The sequence below is a fragment of the Oncorhynchus gorbuscha genome, linkage group LG07, assembly GCF_021184085.1.
Source record: "Oncorhynchus gorbuscha isolate QuinsamMale2020 ecotype Even-year linkage group LG07, OgorEven_v1.0, whole genome shotgun sequence".
NCBI lineage: Eukaryota > Metazoa > Chordata > Actinopteri > Salmoniformes > Salmonidae > Oncorhynchus > Oncorhynchus gorbuscha.
In genome coordinates, this window is record NC_060179.1 from 25,582,252 (window position 1) to 25,602,752 (window position 20,501).

At 46.0% G+C, this 20,501-nt stretch overlaps 1 protein-coding gene across 1 annotated transcript in view; it reads left to right on the forward strand.

Moving 5' to 3' along the window:
- The window catches only part of prex2 (phosphatidylinositol-3,4,5-trisphosphate-dependent Rac exchange factor 2), a 256,124-nt gene that overhangs the window by 162,371 nt on the left and 73,252 nt on the right, over positions 1 to 20,501 (forward strand). Inside the window, 4 exon segments of the mRNA XM_046355953.1 lie at positions 10,487 to 10,669; positions 11,234 to 11,328; positions 12,842 to 12,924; positions 20,410 to 20,500. Coding sequence (XP_046211909.1) covers positions 10,487 to 10,669; positions 11,234 to 11,328; positions 12,842 to 12,924; positions 20,410 to 20,500 — 452 coding nt within the window.

Consider the following 20,501-nt stretch of genomic DNA (forward strand, 5'->3'; position numbering starts at 1 on the left):
GGTAGAATGTGTTTATGTGTCTGAGACTATTGGTTTGTTTTCCATTTTAATATGCACTGCTTGGACGGTTAAACCGGCTGGGGAGAAAATAGATTTTGGTATAAGCAGAGGAAATGGTGTGATTTGTAAAGACCGGCGACTGCTTCCGCTGATGCCGTTTCCCCTACTATAAACACACACACACACACACACACACACACACACACACACACACACACACACACACACACACACACACACACACACACACACACACACACACACACACACACACACACACACACACACACACACACACACACACACACTAGTATAAACTGGTCCTCCGGATACATGTGAGCCTCATAAAGTGAGCAGTAGTTTTAGAAGGCCATTGTGTGTGATATAGTGGTCTCTAGTGAGTGAGAGGAGACATGGTCGTTCTCACGTTGTTACTCCACTGTGAGCGGTGTGTGTGTTTCCTTGCTGGCCATGCTGGTTCCAGTGCTGTTGATGGTGTCATTGTTTGGAGGTTCAGAGTCACAGGGAGGAAATGTGAAACACTGACATCTGACAGGAACAACACACACACACACACACACGTACACACGCACATATGCTTATCAGCACGGATGTTAATGACATGCTTCTGTCAATGCTAATTAGTTTATGCACACATTGTGACGCACTGAGACATTCCTTAAAGGTAGACAAGGAATACTCATTTGTTGTGACCTCTATGGTTCTGGGTGTGTCAGTGGATTACAGAGACTATTGATCGGTCCTCTGATCTCTGCTAGGGCCTCTCAGGAGCAGCAGAGCAAAATGAGCTCCCGGGCCCTCTGAAACCAGGCAGAGAGGGAGGGTCCATTTTGAAGGGACCTGATTTAAAAGTTTTCTCTTGCGCTCTCTTTCGTTCTAACCCTCTTCTCTCTGTCCCTCGTCCATTCTCTCTGTCCCTCGTCTATTCTCTGTGTGTGGTATGTGGCTGACCTTGTCTCTCTGTCCCTGTGTATTCTCTCTGTCCCTCGTCCATTCTCTCTGTCCCTCGTCCATTCTCTGTGTGTGGTGTGTGGCTGACCTTGTCTCTCTGTCTCTGTGTGGTGTGTGACTGACCTTGTCTCTCTGTCTCTGTGTGGTGTGTGACTGACCTTGTCTCTGTGTCTCTGTGTGGTGTGTGACTGACCTTGTCTCTGTGTGTGTGTGGTACCTTGTCCTTGTCTCTGTTTGTCTCTGTCTCTTTGTCTCTGTGTGGTGTGTAACTGACCTTGTCTCTTTGTCTCTGTGTGGTGTGTGACTGACCATGTATCTCTGTGTGGTGTGTAACTGACCTTGTCTCTTTGTCTCTGTGTGGTGTGTGACTGACCTTGTCTCTGTGTGGTGTGTAACTGACCTTGTCTCTCTGTCTCTGTGTGGTGTGTCTCTGTGTGGTGTGTAACTGACCTTGTCTCTGTGTGGTGTGTAACTGACCTTGTCTCTCTGTCTCTGTGTGGTGTGTGACTGACCTTGTCTCTTTGTCTCTGTGTGGTGTGTGGCTGACCTTGTCTCTGTGTGGTGTGTGACTGACCTTGTCTCTGTGTGGTGTGTAACTGACCTTGTCTCTCTGTCTCTGTGTGGTGTGTCTCTGTGTGGTGTGTGTCTGTGTGGTGTGTGACTGACCTTGTCTCTCTGTCTCTGTGTGGTGTGTAACTGACCTTGTCTCTGTGTGGTGTGTAACTGACCTTGTCTCTCTGTCTCTGTGTGGTGTGTGACTGACCTTGTCTCTGTGTCTCTGTGTGGTGTGTGACTGACCTTGTCTCTGTGTGGTGTGTGACTGACCTTGTCTCTTTGTCTCTGTGTGGTGTGTGACTGACCTTGTCTCTGTGTGGTGTGTAACTGACCTTGTCTCTTTGTCTCTGTGTGGTGTGTAAATGACCTTGTCTCTTTGTCTCTGTGTGGTGTGTAACTGACCTTGTCTCTTTGTCTCTGTGTGGTGTGTGACTGACCTTGTCTCTGTCTCTGTGTGGTGTGTGACTGACCTTGTCTCTGTGTGGTGTGTGACTAACCTTGTCTCTTTGTCTCTGTGTGGTGTGTGACTGACCTTGTCTCTGTCTCTCTGTGTGGTGTGTGACTGCCCTTGTCTCTGTGTGGTGTGTAACTGACCTTGTCTCTGTGTCTCTGTGTGGTGTGTGACTGACCTTGTCTCTCTGTGTGGTGTGTGACTGCCCTTGTCTCTTTGTCTCTGTGTGGTGTGTGGCTGACCTTGTCTCTCTGTCTCTGTGTGGTGTGTGACTGCGTGGAGTGTGACTGTGTGGAGTGTGACTGTGTGGTGTGTGACTGTGTGGTGTGTGACTGTGTGGTGTGTGACTGTGTGGTGTGTGACTGTGTGGTGTGTGACTGACCTTGTCACTCTGTCTCTGTGTGGTGTGTGACTGTGTGGTGTGTGACTGTGTGGTGTGTGACTGTGTGGGGTGTGACTGTGTGGTGTGTGACTGACCTTGTCACTCTGTCTCTGTGTGGTGTGTGACTGTGTGGTGTGTGACTGACCTTGTCACTCTGTCTCTGTGTGGTGTGTGACTGTGTGGTGTGTGACTGTGTGGTGTGTGACTGTGTGGTGTGTGACTGTGTGGGGTGTGACTGTGTGGTGTGTGACTGACCTTGTCACTCTGTCTCTGTGTGGTGTGTGACTGTGTGGTGTGTGACTGTGTGGTGTGTGACTGTGTGGTGTGTGACTGACCTTGTCACTCTGTCTCTGTGTGGTGTGTGACTGTGTGGTGTGTGACTGACCTTGTCTCCAGTCTTTTGTGCTGTAACCATGTATTGATGAATTGAAGCTTTCACATTTGGAACAAAGGCTACTTTTATTTCACAATCAACATTTCCTTCCTTCCCCCTCAAGTGGAGACGGATTTCCAACTTCCAACCTCACTGGAGGGAATGGGGATGTTTCAGAAATGGGAAAAGAGAGAGCGGACATGGAAGGATTATTAGTTGCACAACTTATTGGCGGTGGTTCCTTGGCGTTGACCGTTTAGAAGCACCACAGCCTTTGACCTTTTGCATCAGGACACCGAACATGGAGTCCCACAGCTGTCCTAGGACGTGCCTGATGACGTGATTTATATCTCCACCGCTTCTCCTCTCTTCTCCCCACGTCCTGCATCACGTCAAGTCCTCCTCTCCTTGTAATTTTCACCGTTGTTTATTTTCTCTTCTGCCCCAGTTCTCTCTCTTCCAACCTTTTCTCCTCCTAACTTATGTCCCCCTTTCCCCCCCGTCTCTCCTCCTCTCCCGCCTGCGTCTACCAGGTAAACGTCCATCCATTTCTCATCCCAGAGATTAGAACACTAACAAAGTCTGTCTCAAATGGCACCCTGTTCATTATATACAGTACACTGATTTGGACCAGGGCCAATAGGGCTGGGTCAACCAATAGGGCTGGGTCAACCAATAGGGCTGAGTCAACCAATAGGGCGGAGTCAACCAATAGGGCGGAGTCAACCAATAGGTGCTGAGTCAACCAATAGGTGCTGGGTCAACCAATAGGGCTGGGTCAACCAATAGGGCTGAGTCAACCAATAGGGCTGGGCCAACCAATAGGGCTGAGTCAACCAATAGGGCTGGGTCAACCAATAGGGCCGGGTCAACCAATAGGGCCGGGTCAACCAATAGGGCCGGGTCAACCAATAGGGCCGGGTCAACCAATAGGGCCAGGTCAACCAATAGGGCCGGGTCAACCAATAGGGCTGGGTCAACCAATAGGGCCGGGTCAACCAATAGGGCTGAGTCAACCAATAGGGCTGAGCAATAGACATTAGAGCGTTGGAAATCTATCCTTCAGTCTGAGTCCAAATTTGAGATTTTTGGTTCCAACAGCCGGGTCTTTGTGAGACGCAGAGTAGGTGAACAGATGAACTCTGAATGTGTGGTTCCCACCGTGAAGCATGGAGGAGGAGGTGTTATTGTGTGGGGGTGCTTGGCTCGTGACACGGTCAGTAATTTATTTAGAATTCAAGCCACACATGGCTACCACAGCATTCTGCAGGAATACGCCAGCCCATCAGGTATGCACTTAGTGGGACTATCATTTGTTTTTCAACAGGACAATGACTCAACACACCTCCAGACCAAGAAGGAGAGTGATGACGTGCTGCATCAGATAACCTTGACTAGTATTCTTCAATGTAGAAAATAGTCAAAAATAAAGAAAAACCCTTGAATGAGTAGGTGTGTCCAAACTTTTGACTGGCACTGTATATTGAATAGAGTGCCATTTGGGACGCATCCCACCTCTCCGGTCCAGTCGGCTCCAGTACTTCACATCTGTCCACTTAAACATGTTCACTTCCTCTCTGATTAAACCATGCTGATGCACTGTTAAGAACCTGACTGAGGTAAAGGCTTTGTAATGCAGATGCTCTTATCGATCTTGTGCGGGTGATTGATGCCTATTGAGCCGATAGAGCGTGTCAAGGGGCTTGATTAAAGGTGTATGTATATAAAGCTATTCAGGACAGTCTTCGGGGAGAGCTCTGAGAGTTGGTCGCTCTCTTTCCTTCTCTCCCTTCTCCTGTTTCTTCTCTCTGTTTCTCCCTCTGTTTCTCCCTCTGTTTCTCTCTCTGTTTCTCCCTCTGTTTCTTTCTGTTTCTCTCTCTGTTTCTCCCTCTGTTTCTCCCTCTGTTTCTCCTCTCTGTTTCTGTTTCTCCCTCTGTTTCTCCCTCTCTTCTGTTTCTCCCTCTGTTTCTCCCTCTGTTTTTCTCTGTTTCTCCCTCTGTTTCTTTCTGTTTTTCTCTCTCTGTTTTCCTCTGTTTCTCCTCTGTTTTCTGTTTCCCTCTGTTTCTCTCTGTTTTTCTCCCTCTGTTTCTCCCTCTGTTTCTCTCTCTCTGTTTCTCTCTCTGTTTCTTTCTGTTTCTTTCTGTTTTCTCTCTTCTCTGTTTCCTCTCTCTGTTTCTCTCTCTGTTTTCTCTCTGTTTCTCTTTGTTTCTCTCTCTCTCTGTTTCTCTCTCTCTCTCTGTTTCTCTCTCTCTCTCTCTGTTTCTCTCTGTTTCTCTCTGTTTCTCTCTGTTTCTCTCTCTCTCTCTCTCTCTCTCTCTGTTTCTCTCTCTCTCTCTCTGTTTCTCTCTCTGTTTCCTCTCTGTTTCTCTCTGTTTCTCTCTGTTTCTCTCTCTCTGTTTCTCTCTCTGTTTCCTCTCTCTCTCTCTGTTTCTCTCTCTCTCTCTGTTTCTCTCTCTGTTTCTCTCTCTCTTTCTCTCTCTGTTTCTCTCTCTCTGTTTCTCTCTCTCTCTCTCTCTCTCTCTCTCTCTCTCTCTCTCCCTGTTTCTCCTGACCCAGTGTTGTGGTCCTGTCATTGTTATTAGTGGTTTAAGCAGCGAATGACCGATCTGCATGAAACTTGATACACTATGTTTACAAACGTATGTGGACACCCCTTCAAAGTAGTGGATTCAGTTATTTCAGCCACATCCATTGTTGACAGGTGTATGAAATTGAGCACACAGCCATGCAATCTCCATAGACGAACATTGGCAGTACAATGGCCTTACTGAAGAATTTATTGACTTTAAACATGCCACCTTTCCAACAAGTCCGTTCATCAAAACTTTCTGGCCTGCTAGAGCTGCCTCAGTCAACTGCAAGTGCTGTTATTGTGAATTGGAAACGTCTAGGAGCAACAACGAATCAGCCGCGAAGTAGTAGGCCACACTAGCTCACAGAATGGAACCGGTGAGCAGCGCTTAAAAATCGTCTGTCCTCGGTTGCAACACTCACTACCGAGTTCCAAACTGCCTCAGGAAGCAACGTCAGCACAAGAACTGTTCGTCAAGAGCTTCATGAAATGGGTTTCCGTTGCAGAGCAGCCGCACACAATCCTAAGATCACCATGCTTAATGCAAAGCGTCCGCTGGAGTTGTGTAAAGCTCCTCGCCGCCATTCAATTCTGGAGCAAAAAAAATGGAAAATGGCGCCGACAGAGAGGGCTGCAGTGCTTCTAGCTCTTAGGAAATTTTCCAGTATTTTCCAGTTTTTTTATTTTTGTATTATTTCTTACATTATTAGCCCAGAATTATTTTATTAGCCCAGCTCAAAAGGACTATTGGATATCAGAGCGGCAGTAACTCACTCACAGCCCTCAAAGAACTTCACTGGACTTTATGCAAACTGGAAACCACAGGACTCATTTATTGTATCTGCCGATTTTTACAAAGCAAATTGTAGAAAAAGGCTGCCGAAGTTCTATCAGGACATTGACTGTGGTACTCGCGCTGCTAAAACACTCGACCACTGCTACTCCAACTTCTGGGATGCCTACAAGGCCCTCCCCCACACCTCCTTCAGAAAATCTGATCGTGACTCCATTTTGCTCCTCGCTTCCTATAGGCAGAAACTCACAGGAAATACCTGTGCTAAGGACTATTCAATGCTGATCTGACCAATCAGAATCCACGCTTCAAGATTGTTTTGATCACCCGGCTGGGATATGTTCCGGGTAGCCTCTAAGAATAGCATTGACGAATATACTGATATGGGGACTGAGTTTATCAGGAAGTGTATAGGAGATGTGCAAAACTTAGAGAGCGAACCACTGCATTTAACCATGGCAAGGTTACTGGGAATATGGCAGAATACAAACGGTGTAGTTATTCCCCTTTGTAAGGCAATCAAACAGGCATAACGTCAGTGTAGAGACAAAGTGGAATCGCAATTCAACAGCTCAGACACAAGATGTATGTGGCAGGGTCTACAGACAATCTCTCCCTATCCAAGTCTGCTGTCCCCACATGCTTCATTCTTCACCCTTGTTCCTGTATCCAAGAAAGCAAAGGTAACTGAACTAAATGACTATCGCCCCGTAGCACTCACTTCTGTCACCATGAAGTGCTTTGAGAGACTAGTCAAGGTTCATATCACCTCTACCTTACCTGACACCCTAGACCCACTGCAATTTGCTAACCGCCCCAATAGATCCACAGATGATGCCATCATCATCGCACTGCACACTGCCCTATCCTATCTGTACAAGAGGAATACCTATGTCAGAATGCTGTTCATTGACTACAGCTCAGCATTCAACACCATAGTACCCTCCAAGCTCATCATTAAGCTCGAGGCCCTGGGTCTGAACCCCGCCCTGTGCAACTGGGTCCTGGACTTCCTGACAGGCTGCTGTCCGGTGGTGAAGGTAGGAAACAACACCTCCGCTTCGCTGATTCTCAACAATGGGGCCCCACAAGGATGCTTGCTCAGCCCCCTCCTGTACTGTTCACCCTTGACTGCGTGGCCACGCACGTCTCAAACTCAATCATCAAGTTTGCCAACAGTGATGAGACAGCCTACAGGGAGGAGGTGAGGGCTCAGAGTGTGGTGCCAGGAAAATAACCTCTTACTCAACGTCAACAAAAGAAAGGAGATCACTGCCTGGTACGGCAACTGCACCGCCCGCAACTGTAGGGCTCTCCATTGGGTGGTGCCTCCATCCCAACTGGGGGCAAACTAGCTGGGACGAGAGACTGAAAAATAGCTTCTATCTCAAGGCCATCAGACTGTTAAATAGTCATCACTAGCACATTAGAGGCTGCTGCCTATATACGTAGACTTGAAATCACTGACCAAGCATTTCGCTACACCCGCAATAACATCTGCTAAGCATGTGTATGTGACCAAAAACATGTTACTTGATTTGAGCACTTGAAACGCTTTCTCTGGGGTGATGAGTCATGCGTCACTATCTGGCAGTCCAATGGACAAATCTGGGTTTCGTGGATGCCAGGAGAACGCTACCTGCTCGAAGGCATAGTGCCAAATGTAATGTTTGGTGGAAGAGGAATAATGGTCTGGGGCAGTTTTTCATTGTTCGGGCTAGGCCCCTTAGTTCCAGTGAAGGGAAAAGTTAACGCTACAGCTTACAATGACATTCTAGACATTTCTGTGCTTCCAACTTTGTGGCAACAGTTTGAGGAAGGCCCTTTCCTTTTTCAGCATGACAATGCCCAAATGCTCCCATTCTTCTCTGCAGATCCTGTCAAGCTCTGTAAGGTTTGATGGGGAACATTGCTACACAGTGATTTTCAGGTCTCTCCAGAGATGTTTGATCAAGTCCGGGCTCTGGCTGGGCCACTCCAAGGACATTCAGAGACTTGTCCCAAAGCCACTCCTGCGTTGTCTTGGCTGTGGTGTTAGGGTTGTTGTCCTGTTGGAAGGTGAACCTTCACACTGATCTGAGCTCTTGAGCAGGTTTTCATTCAGGATCTCTGTTCTTTGCTCTGTTCATCTTTCCCTCGATCCTCACTATTCTCCCAGTCCCTGCCGCTGAAAAACATCCCCACAGATTGATGCTGCCACCACCATGCTTCACTGTCAGGATGGTATTGGCCAGGTGATGAGTGGCGCCTGGTTTCCTTCGGACGTGACACTTGGCATTCAGGCCAAAGAGTTTAATTTTGGTTTCATCAGACCACAGAATCTTGTTTCTCATGGTCTGAGAGTCATTTAGGTGCCTTTTAACAAACTCCAAACAGACTGTCATGTGCCTTTTACTGAGGAGTGGCTTCCGTCTGGCTACTTTACCATAAAGGCCTGATTGGTGGAGTGCTGCAGAGATGGTGGTCATTCTGGAAGCTTTTCCCATCTCCACAGAGGAACTCTGTAGCTTGGGTTCTTGGTCAACTCCCTGACCAATGCCCTTCTCTCCAGATTGCTCAGTTTGGCCAGCCGGCCAGCTCTAGGAAGATTTGGGGGTTCCTAACTTCTTCCAGTTAAGAATGATGGAGGCCACTGTGTTCTTGGGAACCTCCAGTGCTGCAGAATTGTTTTGATAACATTCCCCATATCTGTGCCTCGACACAATTACGTCTCTGAGCTCTATGGATGGCTTTGTTTTTGATCTGACATGCACTGTCTACTGTGGGACCTTATATAGACAGGTGTGTGCCTTTCCAAATCATGTCCAATCAATTAAATTTACCACAGGTGGACGCCAATCAAGTTGTATAAACACCTCAAGGATGGTCAATGGAAACAGGATGCACCTGAGCTCATTTTCGAGACTCTTGGCAAAGGTTCTGAATACTTATGTAAATAATTTATTTCTGTTTTTATTTTTTCATAATTCATAGATGTGAAGGAGAAAAAAAGTTTTTGCTTTGTCATTATGAATTATTGTGTGTAGTAGGGAAAAAAAGTATCCATTTTAGAATAAGGCTGTAACAAAATGTGGAAAACGTGAAGAGGTCTGAATACTGCATTTCTCCCTGCTCCCTCTGATGCCCTGCACACAAGCCCTAAGCTGCTTACACTTCCTTATATACTACCAGCCAATCACGGGGCCTGGAACCTTCTCCATGGCAATGGAATGCCACTGCATTCTAGAGGGGCATTGTTGTGGGATCTGGAGTGGGATTTAATGATGGCAGGTCTCCGTTGCTCCTTCTCTGAATGGATGGATGTCGGGATGGATTAAAGGGGAAAACGACAGGACTTTTGAAATGATAGAGCCTGTATCATCTATCATGTGATGTGAGGTGTGAGAGGACATGAGGGCAGTCTGTTAACTCCGCCAAAATGAAACAGTCTCAAGTAAAGCCTGAAACGTGACACAACGGAAAATATACGCAGTGACGGACATGAATGGAATTAGTCTGAAATGCAAACAGACATGGCGTGTTAGTGTTTTTCTGTATATAGGCCAGTCAGGAAGTCCAAGCCTGGCATTTATTGGAAATATGGCTCTAAATGACTCCATGTGTTGCTGCAGTTCTGTGAAAATATCCTGGTCTGCATGCTAAATGGCACAATATTCCCGATTGTGTACTACTATGTAGGGAACAGGGTGCCATTTGGGACGCACAATCGCGCTCTGATCCTCTTCCTCCACAAAGCCCCTGATAGAACCCAGGCATGCAGAGCGAGAGGCTGAGTTGAGGGGCTGGTGTGTGTTGAGTTTAGGCTGTTGACGCAGCTGGCTGTGCATGTTTGAAGTTATTGATATTTGGAGGACCTCTGGCCTGCTGGCGTTGTTGTGAGGAAGACTAGCACAAACAGGTTGGAGCTTTGTTTGGCTCTCACTGTCAGTGGGTGTGTGAGTGATGCGTGTGCACGCACACACGTTCGATGATAGGCCTCCACACACATGCAAGTGCGGACACATTCACTCGCTCACATGTCTTAACATACGCAATTACACATATACACACACACACACACACACAAACACACACATCTTGATGACGTTAAACGCTGTGTTCTTTCACCACGAGGCATGTTTTCGGTGTAAAGTCAACTTGACATTGTACTTTTGAGAGGATGTTAAGGTTGGAGGAGTGCAGCCATGTTTGTCGTTCTGTTCTCCTGCCTGCTTAGTTGGTGGTTCTTTTTGACTGCTACAGGAAGGCTGTAGAGTGTGGCTACTTTCAATAACCTGCATTTCCTCTCTCTCTCTCTCTCTCTCTCTCTCTCTCTCTCTCTCTCTCTCTCTCTCTCTCTCTCTCTCTCTCTCTCTCTCTCTCTCTCTCTCTCTCCCTCCCTCCCCCAGCCTCCTCTCCTCCATCACCCTCCCCCCTGCCTCAGACATGAAGACCCCAGAGAGTTACATCTCAGCGGAGAGCGAAGGAGAGCGAGGAGGAGAGAAGAACGGAAAGAAGGTGTGTTTCAACGTTGCCGGAGACGAACAGGAGGACTCAGGACACGACACCATCAGCAACAGAGACTCCTACAGGTAATGACCAAGAGAGGGAGGGATGGAGCGAGAGAATATAGTTGGTAGCCAATTAGCCTGTTGGTGACATTTCTCCCTCTGTTGTTCTTGTGACTAACAGCAACATAAAGGCTGCATCCCAAATGGCACCTGTTAGGAAGGTCTAGATCCTTCTTGACCTCTTTGTCTTGACCTCTCCATTTAGATGGTGTCTCCAAAATAAACCCACCAGCAGCCTCACGGCTCTCCAAACTGGTACTCTGACTGATCACCTTAATGGGCAGCACCCGACGTGCTTATCAAGCAGGCTCAGCACTGGGACAAGGTTGCTGCTGCCCCCTGGGGGAATGGAGTGTGGTAGTGTCACATGCATAGTGTGTTAGTCTATGTCCTAACCCTAACCCCCCCCCCTCCTCATATCATAACACAAAGTATTCTCTACTTTTAACCAAGGTCCATAGGGTATAGGGTGCCATTTGGGACGACGCCAGAAAGATTGACAGTAACCAGTTTTTAGTATTAGAGGGCAGTAAATAGTGTTTCTACGGGCTGCTGGAACATGTTTTTCTCTGTGTCTCTCTTCAGTGACTGTAACAGCAACAGGAACTCCATAGCTTCCTTCACCAGTATCTGTAGCAGCCACTGCAGCTCCTATGTTCACAGTGATGAGATGGACTCAGGTAACCACTACACACACACACACACTTTGATGAGATGGACTTAGGTAACCACTACACACACACACACACTTTGATGAGATGGACTCAGTTAACTAGTACATGCAGTCACATACACACAGACTCCAGTAAGCAGAACCCTGTAATGCAAGTCAACCCCCACCTCCCCCCCCCCCCCCCACACACACACACACACACACACCACAGATATAAATTACATAACACACGTGAATGATTTACCGTGGAAGTAATTGTAATGTTATAAATGAAAAGTATACTGCAAATGCCTCACCTGTCTGCCCACAGTAGTAACACCATTCAGGATTAGGGTTGCAAATCGAGGGTATATTACTGGAAACTTTCAAAGTTTACCAGTAAACTAACGGAATTTTGTTAACTTTCAAGGATTTATGTTATTTGTCTAGTGGCCCTTTTGGGTATTTGCACCCAACTCATGTTCCATAATCATGTCAACAAAAGAGCAAGCTTGAAATGAACTTCAACCAAGTTTGAACCCAGCTCAATGAACAGAACAGAACACACATCCCTTTCTTCCCTCTGTCCACAGTAGTCCTATACAATAACGCCACACATGATACGTACTATTTACTATACAGGACGCAAGTTCAAGGCCTACTTTAGACAGCACAATACTTGTTCCATTTTCCCTATTCAACCACAAGGCATAATAACACACATCTGACTGACAGGACTTGATTATGACCTGGCTACATGATTATGGCTTTGAATCTAATGCGTGTCCCAACTGGCGCCCTATTCCCTACATAGTGCACTACTTTTGACCAGAGCCGCATGGTCCCTGGTCGAAAGTAGTGCACTATATAGGGAATAGGGTGCCATTTGGGGTGCAACCCATGTGAACGGAAAGCCTGTGGATTAGTATGATTGGGTATGGCAGGCGTTTGGCTGGGTCAACCCACAGCTGTGTCAACCCTTACAAAGAAAACACATGAAGTGTTGCAAAAACACATGTTTTCACATGATTTCACATGTGAAATTGTGTGTTAATTCATGTGATTTTCCACATGTGAAATAATTTGTTTTTTCTGTAAGGGAAAAAAGTCAAATATCGATCCCTGTATCTGTCTGCTGTCTGCCAGAGAGCTATCACACACGCACTAACTCATACACACACACACACGCACACTGTCATTGTGGTTTACAGGCCCTCACTTAGCAATTAGCATATGATGGCTATGAATTTAGCATGGAGGTGGTGTTGGCAGGATCTTTACAGCTGTGACCGAGATCTGACAGACAGATGGACACAGACAGGCGATTGGACTGGACACAGGGCTGCGTGTGTGTGTCTGTGTGTGTGTGTGTGTGTGTGTGTGTGTGTGTGTGTGTGTGTGTGTGTGTGTGTGTGTGTGTGTGTGTGTGTGTGTGTCTGTGTCTGTGTCTGTGTGTGTGTGTGTGTGTGTGTGTGTGTGTGTGTGTGTGTGTGTGTGTCTGTGTCTAATGCTGACTGATGATTATGAATGTTGTCCTATAGGAGACGAGATGCCTGCCAGTGTATGGATATCTCATGATAAGCAGAAGAAACTACACAGCTTTCTGGAGCATCTCTTCAGCCAGGTGGGAACTGAGCCCTATAACAAATCCCAGTGGGCATCGTCCCATGGCGGTGGTACTGTTAACAGACTCATTGCTACTACAGATTATGGACACAAGGGAGAGGTGTAACATTTCAAATTGTGAAGTAAATAAAATCAGTGGACATTGGACAATGTCGTATAGTGCAATACAATAATACATTTGCCTCCCAAATTGCACCCTATTCCCTATGGATCATGGTCATAAGTAGTACGCTATAGAGGGAATATGTTTCCTTTTGGGACGCAGGTTTATTGTACTGTTTGACACTTGTTGCCTACTGGAATTAGATTTCGTAAATCAAATGAATCTGCCATTGCTAAGGCTACGTCCTCCATCCCTGACTTCCTAGAAATCCATATGGGTATGAGATGTTGTTTTGGTTTCTTAGATTTCATGTTTGTGGTTTCCTGGGATATTTAGGTTTTTTCCTTCTGACCTATCACCTCTGTTGATTTACTATCACATGTCTGGCGGGCCGGCCCACCCAACCACTGGTCTACAAATATCAGGGTAGCCTAACCTTGACCCCTAACCTCTCTCGCACTCTGGGGAGTATGATAGCATGGCCCCTTTGACACACACTCTCCCCACCACGCACAAACACTCCTGGGAGACGTTTCCACTGGGTTGAAAGAGCCCGTTGAACGTATGTCTCCATCCATGGGCAGTAACGTATCTGTCTCCATCCATGGGCAGTAACGTATATGTCTCCATCCATGGGCAGTAACGTATCTGTCTCCATCCATGCGCAGTAACGTATCTGTCTCCATCTATGGGCAGTAACGTATCTGTCTCCATCCATGGGCAGTATCTGTCTCCATCCATGGGCAGTAACGTATCTGTCTCCATCCATGGGCAGTAACGTATCTGTCTCCATCCATGGGCAGTAACGTATCTGTCTCCATCCATGGGCAGTAACGTATCTGTCTCCATCCATGGGCAGTAACGTATCTGTCTCCATCCATGGGCAGTAACGTATCTGTCTCCATCTATGGGCAGTAACGTATCTGTCTCCATCCATGGGCAGTAACGTATCTGTCTCCATCCATGGGCAGTAACGTATCTGTCTCCATCCATGGGCAGTAATGTATCTGTCTCCATCCATGGGCAGTAACGTATCTGTCTCCATCCATGGGCAGTAAACATACAGAATGGAGTCCGCTTCTGCCTCGGCACTTTTCGCTCCTTTCCTTTCCTGCCTCGTTTGTTTTATTGTAGGCCAGCTTCCCGGGCTTTGTTTATACACGACAGATGAGATGTGATCAGTTAGCAGGGTTAGGGGGACGTGTATGAGCGGCAGAGCTATTCCAGTTCTTCAAGATTTGACGGCAGTTAAATTCATGCAATGGAATATAATTATGGACACAGTGATTACCCAAACACACACACTTCCTTTATCACTGAAGTGCACAATTGGGGAGAAAAAGGGGGTTAAAAAAAGGAAACTTTAAAAAAGTGACACAGAGATCCAGCATATTGAATATATTATAGAGATCATCAGACATATCGGATACATCAAAAGACCCCCTTCCCCCAACCCAAATAGTATTTTCTCCTCCCATCTCCAATACAAAGACTGTGTGTCCAGTACAGGACAAGTGTAGTCTCTCTAGACAGACTTGTTGCCTCCCACGATGTTCCAGTGTTTCTGGCTTAACACCTCTGTAGAAGGTCCGGCGTCAGTTGGGGTAGAACGGACGAGTCGGCGTCTCCGGAGACATCACTGCTGTATCCACTTATTGCCCTAGATAAAACATGAGCTCAATTCCCGCCCGCATTTTAAGCCCCGCCTACCCAAACTCGTGATTTGTAGGGACAGTTGTCTGTCCGAAGAGGTTGTCTGACCCTCCCCGTGAAAAATGTTTCTCCCCTTTTTGAAATTTCTGAGAGAATCCAAAATTCTTCCCAGACCTTGTGCCATAGCTCCAAACATTGCTCCAAGTGTATAAGTGCAGTATCTGGAAGTGCAGTATCTGCAGTATCTGGAGTGCAGTATCTGGATGTGCAGTTTCTGGAAGTGCAGTTTCTGGAAGTGCAGTTTCTGGAAGTGCAGTTTCTGGAAGTGCAGTATCTGGAAGTGCAGTATCTGGAAGTGCAGTATCTGGAAGTGCAGTTTCTGGAAGTGCAATTTCTGCAAGTGCAGTATCTGGAAGTGCAGTATCTGGAAGTGCAGTATCTGGAAGTGTAGTTTCTGGAAGTGCAGTTTCTGGAAGTGCAGTATCTGGAAGTGTAGTATCTGGAAGTGCAGTATCTGGAAGTGCAGTTTCTGGAAGTGCAGTATCTGGAAGTGCAGTTTCTGGAAGTGCAGTTTCTGGAAGTGCAGTATCTGGAAGTGTAGTATCTGGAAGTGCAGTATCTGGAAGTGCAGTATCTGGAAGTGCAGTATCTGGAAGTGTAGTATCTGGAAGTGCAGTATCTGGAAGTGCAGTATCTGGAAGTGCACAGTATCTGGAAGTGCAGTACAGTGTTTCAGTGCAGTGTTTCCTCTTGCACAAAGAAAGAAAACAATTTCATGACATTTCATTTCATTCTGGAATCTCCATGATCATCGAACAACGATCATCTGACTGGGAGGTTAAAGTTCAGTCTGTGTCTGACAAACAGACAGAGTCTGGTTCTGAGTCTTTGTCCCAGACTGTGACAGAAGAAATGACCAGCAGGTCTGCGCTTTCAACCTTTTTATAACAGGGGCAGAAGTATGGGTAGAGTTTCACAGTGAGGGTGCAGCCCGTGAAAGAGTAGATATGACAAGGAGATATGTCCTCACTTGTAAGCCAGGATACCTGTCCCCGCTGCATCATAAAAGGAGACCTGACCCTCCCTCATAATCCACCAACACCCCCACCTTCTGGGGCTTCTTACTTAGAGAGAGTCAGACAATTGAGGCTTGAGATAGCCTGGTACTCATTTCTAGACCTCAGCCCCACAGTCCAGACTCCATTTTCCAGGCTAAATGGAGCTTTACCCACCCTGCCGAGGGACTCTCTGGCCACTCCTAACTGCCACTTGGTCTTATTCCTGACTAGCACCTCATAATAGAATCTCCCTGAGGAGAAGCCCTCTTTGCCAAGGACACAAGCAGCATTACCAAACCTCCCTGGGTAGTCATAAACATTCCTTTGTTTTGCTTCCATGCTCCAATGGTTTACCATCCTTAGAGATGGTAAGATTGGGATGTGCTGTTTTAGGGTCTAGGGTCCACTTCATACTGCTACATACCCTTCAGCTCAGCATCACGCTACGTCTTACAGTTCGCTCATCAGTTTCTCCTGCAGCTGGGACACAGTCTTTCTCCATCTGCTCTCTCTTAATCTCTCCCTCACACACCTGGCTATCGACACTGATCTTAGACCAGTCCTCGGTGCACAGCGGCTGCTTCAGGTCAGTGCTTCCCGTCAGTAGCACAGTGATTTCCTGCTCCAGATCTCTAATGAACCATTTTACCCTGCGTCTCTGCTGCAGTCTGCTTCCCCTCAATCACCTCAATGATCTGGGCCTGACTTCCCTTAATGAGATCCATCAGACCAGTGAAGAGCTGCATCTGCACGCTGTCTCCTATCTCTCTCTCTCTCTCTCTCTCTCTCTCTCTCTCTCTCTCTCTCTCTCTCTCTCTCTCTCTCTCTCTCTCTCTCTCTCTCTCTCTCTCTCTCTCTCCGCGTCTCTCTTGCTGATCTCTAAGGACTCGTCTGTTGTCGCTCCTGGATTATCTGCTGCACCTGTGCCTCAGTCTTCCTCCTTCCTCTCCCCATACTCTTCCTCGAGAGGGACAATGGGGTGACTCTTGTGGTCTGCCTCGGGGTGTAGAACTGGCACACACACATCTGGTCAGTCCTACAGAACAGCTCCAAGGAGTCTGTCGTGCTTCTTGCACATCCTGTCTTCCGGGTTCTGCACGGGGGTCGATCAGCTTGTGTCTCTTTAAGGCTGCGGCTACCTGATGCAGGCTGCAGGTGAGTTTCGCGGTAAGAGGTCAGACACACCGGGCAGGATTTCAGAGCCTTGAGCTTCGTCCCAGTGCAGACGTCACAGGGCACTTGCTCAGCAGCTTTTACTTGAACTGCCTGCCTGAACTGAGCAGTCATCTCAGAAATGAAAGAGATCTGGTCTCTGACCAAAATCTGTTTCACGGAGTGGACACTGGCACAGTCCAGTGGTATCGCAGTATCCGCTGATGCAAGCCTTGCAGAAGTTGTGTCCACCTAGTGGTTAGAGTGTTGGACTAGTATCCGAAAGGTTGCAAGTTCAAATCCCCGAGCTGACAAGTTACAAATCTGCCGTTCTGCCTCCACTGTATGGGACCCTGTAATTTTTGGCTACATTAAATGTTTCTTCATGTAGCCAACATATTCCTACTTCGCCTATTCCTCTCTGGTTTAGAAGATCCTGTTGCACAGACAACATGCTGGTGTAGGTGGGAAGGGATGACTCAAGTAGAGGTGTATAAACTGTGAAAATGGACGTTACACACGGCATACTACATTTAACAAACCAAACATTCAAATACCGTTATAGAAGGTAAAGTAACAACCCAAACTGGTCCGTGCATCAATACCGGTATTTGGGGCGGCAGGCAGCCTAGTGGTTGGAGCGTTGGGCCAGTAACCGAATGGTTGCTCGATCAAATCCCCGAGCTGACAAGGTAAAAAGCTGTCGTTCTGCCCCTGAACAAGGCAGTTAACCCACTGTTCCTAGGCCGTCATTGAAAATAATAATTTATTCTTTAACTGACTTGCCTAGTTTAATAAAGGTTAAAAAAAACTATAATAATACATTTAAAATTCAAAAATAGACCTGCTTTGTGAACACATCCAGACATATAGAGCACACAAACTGCTCTTGTGACAGGATACTGCTGCAGGGGGCCATATCTAGACGGAGACCATGAAACATGGCATTAGCCGAATGTCAATAAAACTTTATGAATTGACATATTCAGCTTTGAAGACCCCCTCAAGCCTCCTAAAGCACCTCATTTATCATGTGATTTACCTAACAGAAGGCACATTTCAATAGGTGGTGCAGGTGTCCCGATTATGTGGCACAAGTTTTGTGATTATACAAAATCACTTTTTTTGTTTGTTACTTTAAACATATTTTTGGCATAAAAGGGCCAACAGGGGCCATTTTTTTATTGCAAATTGGTATTGATTGCAAAGAGACACAGTCAAGCAATAACACATGGTTTAAACTCCCCAAAATATGCATGTATTTTTTAAAATCACACATTTATCCTTAAACTTGATGTTTCAAAATGTTTTTGTATGGTTTTCACATTTTGAACAGATTTTTTAAAATACATATTATCCGTGGTCACTAGTTAGGAACATTCGTCTGTTATTCATTAGAAATATTGTGTTTCTGTGATACAGAGAAATTGGCGATTGAGCTCATCTGTCATAGCTGTATGGCCTAAAATGGCCACTGATATGGGGGATAATCTGTAGGCAATATGGGCGCTGGTGCCATCAGACTTTAAGCTCTAAATGTTTTATTCTATGAGCTATCAACTCGGTGCCATTTGCACCTGAAAGATGAGACTCTCAACTTGGTAAATAGACATTGACAGGAAGTTCAATATATATTTACATGTTTGATTTCTTTGTTCTAGTGGCTGCCACGCCTTCCATGGGTCAAATCTGGAGTGGCTCCAAACCTAGATATTTTCAGTGTACATGCATCTAATCTCTGTGCCAGTTTAGTAGACAACAAAATAATAGTTTATTCCTCCATATTAACACAGAAATCATGTATTTAAAAAAATAAACAAATTGTTGGTAACTACTGGCTTGAAAACGTCCTGGAATTTCGGGAGGAAAAAAAACAAAAAACAGAATGTGTTCCTTTTTGGCGCTTTTAGGGTTAAGTGTGTACGTTACTGCAGTTATACTTGGGATATAGTTTTTCAATGGAAAAAGTAAGAAATAGCTGGAAAGGGTCTAAAGTTGTCAAGCAGGTTGACATATTCAATTCAAGGGGAAGGGTAATTCTTGTACAGTTAAAAAATACGCCATAGTGACACCAATCCTTTTTGATACCAAGCTCCAACCATGGAGACTTTGTCCAGGTAAATCTTTCTGTCTCCTCACCTGTGTGTTCTGGTGTTGACTCTTCTGTTCTCTAATTAATAAGAGACCCTCAGGAGACAGCGTTGTTGTGTGCCCAGAGATTTCTTAAGAGCAGGTGAGAGTTTGTCTCCGGGTCAGATGATGTCTTTTCACTTCAGTTTCATTTCAGCAAAATTAAATAATAACATGCCTCTCCTTCCTGTTGTGCTAAACCGGTCCGGATAGTTTCTCCCTTTGATATATTCATTTATTACATTTTTATTTAACCTTTATTTCACTTGGCAAGTCAGTTAAGAACAAATTCTTATTTACAATGACGGCCTAGGAACAGTGGGTTAACTGCCTTGTTCAGGGGCTGGACGACAGGTTTTTACCTTGTCAGCTCAGGGATTTGATCTAGCAACCTTTCGGGTTACTGGCCCAACACACTAACCACTAGGCTACCTGCCACTATGGTATTTCTATTGTCAGGTTCACGTGCATCAGCAGATAAAGGAGAGGCATGGCAAGGTCAGGTGTCATTTTGATTTGTGTATGTCTATCCTACACTATCTACTAAGTTCCCCTGATTCAAGCTTTCAAAACGTAGATGTAAAGGCACCCAGCCAGCCATTTCACAGGAGGTGGAATAGTAATACATGAAAAACACAGACTAAACAAGCACAACAACCTCAGACCGACTGGACCCACACAATAACGTCATACATTCTCGACAGTTCTGGCACGCCATTCAGTGAACACAACATTTCTAACTTTGACGTACATCCATTACAAGTCAAAAGTTTGGACACCAGGCTTTTTCTTCTTTATTTGTACTATTTTCTGCCTTGTCGAATACTAGTGACGACGTCAAAACTATGAAATAACACATATGGAGCCATGTAGTAACCAAAATAGGGCGATCTTCTGTATGCCGCTTCTACCGCGTCACAACACAACTGATTGGCTCAAACGCGTTAAGAAGGAAAGGCAAAGGGTGCCTACTTTGAAGAATCTAAAATATATTTGGATTTGTTTAACACTTTTTTGCTTACTACATGATTCCAAATGTGTTATTTGCTAGTTTTGATGTCTTCACTCTTATTCCACAATGTAGACATTTTTTTTAAAAATCTGAAAAACCCTTGAATGAGTAGGTGTATCCAAACGTTTCACTGGAACTACATTCGATTCCATGAATTGAACTGCCTAAAATCACGAAGAAAGAACTGGAACAGCACCATTACCGATACACAAGCACAAACCCCCAACCCCCTGCTAACAGAACACATCTCATCAGTAGTGTATGTTTCTGTCTCTGTCTCACTGTGTCTCTGTAACTGTCTCACTGTGTCTCTGTCTCTGTCTCACTGTGTCTCTGTCTCTGTCTCACTGTGTCTCTGTCTCTCTCTCTCTTCAGGTGGAGTCCATCACCAGTCTGCTGAAGGGAGCGGTGGTGGCCAAGGCTTTTGAACAGACCAAGTGTTTCACACCTGGACGAGGACTACAAGG